This window comes from Mus musculus, chromosome 3, assembly GCF_000001635.26.
Source record: "Mus musculus strain C57BL/6J chromosome 3, GRCm38.p6 C57BL/6J".
In the NCBI taxonomy this organism is placed as follows: Eukaryota; Metazoa; Chordata; class Mammalia; order Rodentia; family Muridae; genus Mus; species Mus musculus.
This window is the reverse complement of record NC_000069.6, coordinates 91,627,508-91,634,833: the sequence shown is the minus strand read 5'-3', so window position 1 is coordinate 91,634,833 and position 7,326 is coordinate 91,627,508. Positions and strand designations below refer to the sequence as shown.

The 7,326-nt window shown below is 37.4% G+C and overlaps 1 protein-coding gene across 1 annotated transcript; it reads left to right on the top strand.

The window, feature by feature from the left end:
• The first annotated feature begins 4,129 nt into the window (after window positions 1-4,129).
• On the top strand, window positions 4,130-6,271 carry Gm36323 (predicted gene, 36323). Its single transcript, NM_001378707.1, has 2 exons — window positions 4,130-4,273; window positions 6,137-6,271. The coding sequence occupies exons 1-2, from the start codon at window positions 4,130-4,132 to the stop codon at window positions 6,269-6,271; spliced, it is 279 nt and encodes a 92-aa protein (NP_001365636.1).
• The last annotated feature ends 1,055 nt before the right edge of the window (window positions 6,272-7,326 follow it).

Here is a 7,326-nt window from a genome sequence, read left to right as displayed (position 1 = left end):
TTCTCTAAATGCCTTTTTTGCTTTACACACAACATTTCAATTATTCCAAATTATCTATATTTTAACATGAAGTAATTAATCAGTTCATTTGTCTTGATTACTGCAATTTATCAAATAAATTAGGTCTATAATGTAAATATACAGACATTGGAAATTTGATTGTGCTCTTGGCTAAGGCATGTGGCCCTGAGGAAACTGCTATCCCAAGGCGAACTCGACCTTTTTGACACCTCTCCTCCCTTCAGAGCCAAACATACTATGCTTTCTTTTTGGCACTCATACTAGAGAGCTCTGAGCCTTTATGCCAAACAAAGTTGCTCCACGAAGGCCCTAACACTTATGCCCAAACACAAGGGCACATGTATTTTATAAGAAAGATTGCTAAAGCTTAAATCACACCTCAAAAATCACTCATTAATACTGACAAACTTCAACAATCCACTCTTACTAACTGACAGAACATCCAGAAAAATTTATACAGAGAAATAACAAACCTAAGTGGCATGGTGAATCAAATGGACCTAATATCATCTGTAGAATCTACATTTCAACTAAACACAAAGCAATATAATGTCTTCTCATTCCCTCAAGGATCCTTCTCAAAAGTTTCACCTCATATTGGTCACAATCATGCCCCAGGTGATTGAAACAATTGAAATAACACAGTATGTCCTGTCAGCTCAACATCATCTGTATTTGCACAACAACAGAAACACTGAAAGACTACATTGTAAAGGAAATAGAACAAAGATCTACTCAGTAATCTTGAGGTCAGTGAAGAAATAAAGAAATAAGTGAAATGTTTCTAGAATACAATGAAAATTAAGGGACATAATATCCAAACAGAGGGGACACAATGCAAGTAGTGCTAAGAACAATATTCATATGAATAAATGACTTCATAAGTAATTTCAAAATTTTCACATCAGCAGTTTAAAAGTACACACAAAAGCTCTAGATGTGAAAGAAACAAGCACACCAAAGAGGAGTGCAAACAGAAAATAAGCAAAGCCATTACTGAAATCAAGCAGTTGGAAACAAGGATTACAATGCAAAGAATCAACAAAACAAAACAAAACAAAACAAAACAAAACAAAACAGAACAAACAAATCAAGAGCTGGGTCTTTGAAAAAGACACAAGATATACATACACCTAGCCAAGGCAAACTAACCAAAATATGGAGAAACTATATCCAAAGTAATAAAATCAGAAATGAAAAGGGAGACATAACTACAGAAACTGTATAAATTAAAGGGATCATTAGGTCTTACATAAAAAGCCTGTACTCCACAAAACTGGAAAGTCTTTATTAAATGGACAATGTTCTAGATTATAACAGTTACCTAAGCTAAATCAACATCACATAAACTATTTAAACAGCCATATGGACACAAAGAAACAAAAGTAGTCATTGAGTGTCTACACCCAAAAAGACCATAGCCACGTGGTTTTAGTGCAAAATTGTACCAGAGTTTCATACAAGGCCTTGTATCAATATTATCCAAACTGTTTTACAAATTGAAACAAGAAGAAAACTGCCAACCTCATCTCATGAAGCCATAGTCTCTGTGATAACTAAAACACAAAGTCTCCAAATCAAAAAAGATTATCAGATCAAATTCTCTGATGTACATTGATGGAAAAATACTTGACAAAATGGCTGTAAACCAAATCCAGAAACATATCAAAGTCATCATCCACCAAGATAAAGATGGCTTCATACCAGCTATGCAGTAAAGGGTCAATATATGAAAATCAATCAAGATATTCCACCATATAAACAAAATCAAATTTAAAAATTATAGGATACTTCTTTAGATTACTGCAGTTGGAGTTGTCTCTAAATCTGCTGCCGGACTTTGGATCTGTTTCCCCTATCAGCACTGCCTTGTCTATCCTTAGAAGGAGAGAATGGTTCCAGTCCCAGTGTGACTTTATATGCCAAGGTGGGCTGGTGCCCATGGGTTCACCTCTCCTCTCTTCCAGAAAGGGAAAAGATCAGGTGCAGAGGGTATGCAGTTGCTTGAAGTAGTGGAGGGTTGAGGGTATGTACAGCATGTAATGTAATAAATACATAAAAGCAAGTGAAAAAAGAGAAAAACTCAGATGTGTGATGCTGAGATATGATTAAATAAGAAAAGCACAGTCTTCTCTTCCAAAGGACATGTGATTAATTTGTAGCACACATATGACAGTTAAACACCAACTGTAATTTTTTGGTCAGGGAAGCTGTGTCTTCTTTTGGACTCTGTAAGCACTGGATTCACACAGTGAACAAACATATCTAGTAAAAACATCCATACTCATAAAATAAAAATAAATATAATATCTAAAGAATTAAATAAGTGATGAGGCAGTATAGGTTAATGTGTAGATCAATCATTCTGTACCATTGACTTTTACATCTATTTTGTGACACCTTCATGCTGCCTTTGTTACATGGCTATGGAACAAATCTTATAATTAGGTATGTACAATTTCTAAATTACATGATGATCCTAGGTACCCATCTTAAGATGAATAGAAAAATTTCCTCTTTTGAGCACCCAATATACACATGTAATTTTATTAGACTCTGAGATTGCAAAAAATCCTGTTCTTGTTAGGAATTACATACAGTCCTGTTAAACAAAATTAATCATTATGACAAAGAGGAATATTGACAGTCATCTGCAGTAAAATATGTTCTGGTTGTAAAAGTCACATTGTAGGGAGGTTGGAGAAGGGAATGAGTGAGCATGAGAAAGGGTAATGTAGTGAGTAAAATACAAGTGCATTTTATGTATATGATAAGTCACAATGAAACCCTTTATATTATAAAAATAAAGAAGAAGAATAAATTAAAATCAAAAGAGCAGTCTTTTGTGTTGTAAGTTCCTGTAGAGTTTGGCTCAAATTTGGACTAAAATTAGGAATTGATCCTGGAAGTTCTGTGCCCATGGTAGTCCTGAGGATGGACACTCAGCCTGCAAGAGAGAGGGACATTTCACTTCAACAAAAATGTAGCTACTTGAGAGCAGTTCCCATTGGAAGAAACACAAGCTATTCATCCTTGTGCACATGCCTCTCTGCTCATTTAATCATTTATCTGCAAAGTTAGCATTTATAATTCTTTAAAAATTTTTAACTGTGATATACATTCCATGAATAAAATTTATTCTCATTAGAGCCATGCAAGCATAGGGTAGGAATCCCTCCATAGGCAAAATGGACATGATGAATTGTGCTTGGGGTCAAACTGTGTGCTTCAGTTCTGATGAAGGCTCAGAAAGACTTTGATGGTTATGGAATGGATGAGGAAGTGTATCAGGCAGGTTGTCTCCCTAAAGGATGTTAAGGAGCAGAGTAAAAATGACAGGAATGAAAACCTATTTCAATCTAACTGTACATTCATGCTGGAGATTCCAATGAGAAAGAGAGAAAATAAAGAAATCAAGGAAGGTAGGGATAGTGGGGAGAGAAAGAGGCAGAAGAGGAGAGAAGAAAGGGGCATAAAAAGGGAAAGACAGGGATAGTAAGAGAGGGCAACAGAGGTAGAGAGAGATTTTGGAAGAGCGAGAAGAGGAGGAGAGGGAGAGGGTGAGGGCAAGGGAAGAGAGGGAGAGACATTGGTTGTCTCCCAAGTCTACCCTTGGCAGGGTCACCACACAATTAATTTGTGACTCAGTATTTCCCTGGGAGAGTCATATTTACAGGTCAGTCCTACCTATAAATGATTCTGTGCACCTCCTCTTGTGCACACTCTGGGTGGCTCTTCTGCTTTGGTAAGTAATCTCCAGATTCCCCTGGCAGGATGCTGCTGCCTGGGTTAGAGTTATTTATATATTATCTAATCCAGGATTGTTTCAATCCATACACCTGGAAGCCTGTCCTGTGGACCTTGACTGGTTTGTTGTTTTCTTTAGTGATTTTCAGAGTGACAAAATGCTTTAATTTTTTTTTGAAGGTCAAATTCTCATCTTTTACAAGTGAGTAACAAGCTGTCTCCCCAGGATCCAAGGATTCCTTTATATGTGATGTTCTCCTTATCTACCAATTTGTTCCTTTCCAGAGAACAGGTCAAGGTAAGGTGAAAAAGTCACTCTTCTCCTTTCAGTTTTATGTTTCCCTTCTTCCAACAGTATAAGATGGACCAAGGTTTGACCTCAAGTGAGCGTTACATAATGAACCTCTACAGGATCTTCAGAAATTATTCTCTGGGAACGACAGTTGTACTGGGTGAGAAAGAATTCAGAGAGTTGGTGAGAAGTGAATTTCCAAATTTTTACTGGGTAGGTCTTCTTCCTGAATATGGTGTTTATGTCTGCAACAAAGAGAAAGTTCAATCTCTTTCCATTCAGGGTAACTTTGGTGGTCATATTTAGTTATTGATCCTTAGGAATCTGCTGCTGGATTGTAACGTGAGATCCCATGTTCTAGACTCTAGGTATAGAGTTATTCACCTGTGACAGAGAGTAACAAATTGAAAAACACAGTTATATTCAGTGCCCTATTTGCCTGGAGGATAGATTGGGTGGGATTTTCTTGTGTGTGTGTGTGCATGTTTTGTCTTTGTTTGTTGTTTGCTTGATCAATCATTGTTGATTAATCAAAGCTGAGTGGCAATGGTAAAAGAGATAGACTTTTCACTTTAAGGTGGGAAAAGTTGAGCTAAGTCCATGTTCTCATAAAATGACACTTTCCAAGATGGTGATTGAATGGGCAGTAGAGGAATACTAAGCTTCAAAGGGGATTTGTGATAGTCCTAGTTGGTTCTTTTTATTCTAGAGATCTAGGGTAGAAAATTCAAGAAAAAGGAACATAAGGAAACCACGTTCCAAGACACTTAATATTCCCTAGTCAAACACAAGGAAAGACAAACATGGCTTGAGAAAAGTTACACACAGGCCCCAGTCTCCACTTTATTTCTAAGGTCTGTGATCAGAACAGTAGACATCCTTGCATGTCCTTAATACAGGTATTTTTCTCTTTTGGAACCGTAATAGTGATGTGGAGATTACTTCTATTTAATGTGTATTTTTTTTTTATTTTATGTGTATGATTCTTTTGCTTGAGATTTATGTATGTTCAGAAAATACGTGTGCGTATGTGTGTGTGTGTGTGTGTGTGTGTGTGTGTGTGTGTGTGTGTGCATTTGATTGCTCTCTGTGGAGGATGATAAATAAATCAGGTTCATTCACTAGAATTAAGATGAAATTTAGCCACTTTAAGTACTGAACCCATGTATTCTGCAAAAGCAGAAAAAAACTTTGAACTATAGTTCTAGCCTCAATGTTAATTTTTCATAAATTAGGAAGTCAGAAACTCAGAGTGCTGTATCAACACAAACAAAGGATGTGTACAGGAATCTTCTAGGCAGAGTTGTTCTTGCTTTACCCCTCCATGAATTCTACTCCCCAACCACACACATGAATTATTGGCAAATCATGTGTCAGATAAAAAGTGCATTAGGCAAGGTGTCCCAGAAAGAGTGAATAAGACTACAGCTGGTGGTGCTCTCACACTCACTAAGATCAATCACTAGTACACTTAAACCCCTAACATCTATCCCTTGTACTTGGATTACCAAATGCTTTAATATGTAGAAACGTCCACCACTTAAGAAAAACATACTGGCATGTTTTTCTCAGGGTTTCCCAACCTGTAGCTTTAGAGGGAGTCACTAATCAGTTGATTCCAGGTTAAAATGAGGAGGAAGTAACTGAGAATGACGGATGGAACTTTGACTTTTCAACCTGAGACTTGTGTTTATATCCATTCTAGTGTCCTCTGTCTGCAGCCTCTGCATCTGTAAAAACCATTCACCTTTTGACAGGCTAGTTTTCAAGGAAAATGGCTTTCATGTAGACTAAATTTCTATGGAGACAACTTTGGGATACTTCTAGACAAAAGAGCTGTCTTATCTTTACTCTAAAACAGAGTCCTAGCTCTGATTTTGGAAGACTGGCAGAAATAAATTGCAAAGTATTAACCCTTACTTAGTATGTTTCACCATGAGCACAAATCTCTTCACTTTTATACTCAAATGGGTTTCCTGGGTCAGTTTTACTATACATTTGCATTCTGCTCTCCCAGTGGGCACCCTAGTACTTTTCCCTGGACACTATCAATGCTAACAGTCATCTTTCTTCCAGGAAGTACAGGAAATTCCTTTAGGTAGTCTATTGAATGAACCAAAGGATCACAGCTTTGAAGAGGCTTTGGACATGATAGGACAAATGGGAATGGTGTACTACAAGAAGATGAACAACAATGCTTTTGAACATTAGCATCATCACATCGATGTGCCTGGCCTTGAAGGGTGTGGACATAGATATGACCAGCGCTCCTAAGAAGAAGTTTTGGCCACCTTCCTTCTGTCCAACCAGTGCTTCAAAAAATTATTGGCACAGGCATTGAAATTGTGTTTGAAGGTCTAAGAGTCATGGAAATAAAATCTTTTTCCTCACCAGTGCTCTCCATATTTCTGAAGTCTCTCTTAGGACTTGTGCCTCCCAGACAAATAAGCATCAGTTGACAGAAATACCAGGAGAGGTATTGCTGGATCCTCCAGTAGTACTATGTCCAATTTTATGAGGAATCACCAGACAGATTTCCAGAGTGGTTACACAAGCTTGGAATCCCACCAAAAATGGAGGAGAGTTTCTCTCTCTCCATATCCTTGACAGAGTTTGCTGTCAACTGAATTTTTTGATCTTAGCCATCATGACAGGTGTGAGGTGCAAAATCAGTGTTCTTTTGATTTGCATTTCTCTGATGATCAAGGATGTTGAAAATTTATTTCAGGTGCTTCTCAGGCTTTTGGTATTCTTTAGTGGAGAATTCTTGTTTAGCTTGTGCCCCATTTTTTAATGGGTTTATTTGATTTTCTGAATTCCAGGTTCTTGAATTCTTTGTATACATTGGAAATTAGTCCCCTATCAGATTTAGAATTGGTGAAAATGTTTTCCCAAACTGTTGGTGGCCTTTTTGTCTTATTGACAGTGTCTTTTGCCTTATAGAAGCTTTGCAATTTTATGTGGTCCCATTTGTTGATTCTCGATCTTACAGCACAAACAATTGATGTTCTGTTGAGTAATTTTTCCCCTGTACCCATATTTTCGAGGCTTTCCCTGCCTTTAGCCTCTATAAATTTCATAGTCTCTGGTTTTATATGAAATTCCTTGATCAACTTACAATTTCTCGAACGCGCCCAACTGGCCAGGAAGAATGACTCTGCAACAGGATCCTTCTGCACACGTTTATTCAGTCCTGTTTCTTCTTGTTTATATCTCCCTCGTTTATATCTCCCCCGAACCCTGGGCCTCTCACTCTTTTATACTCT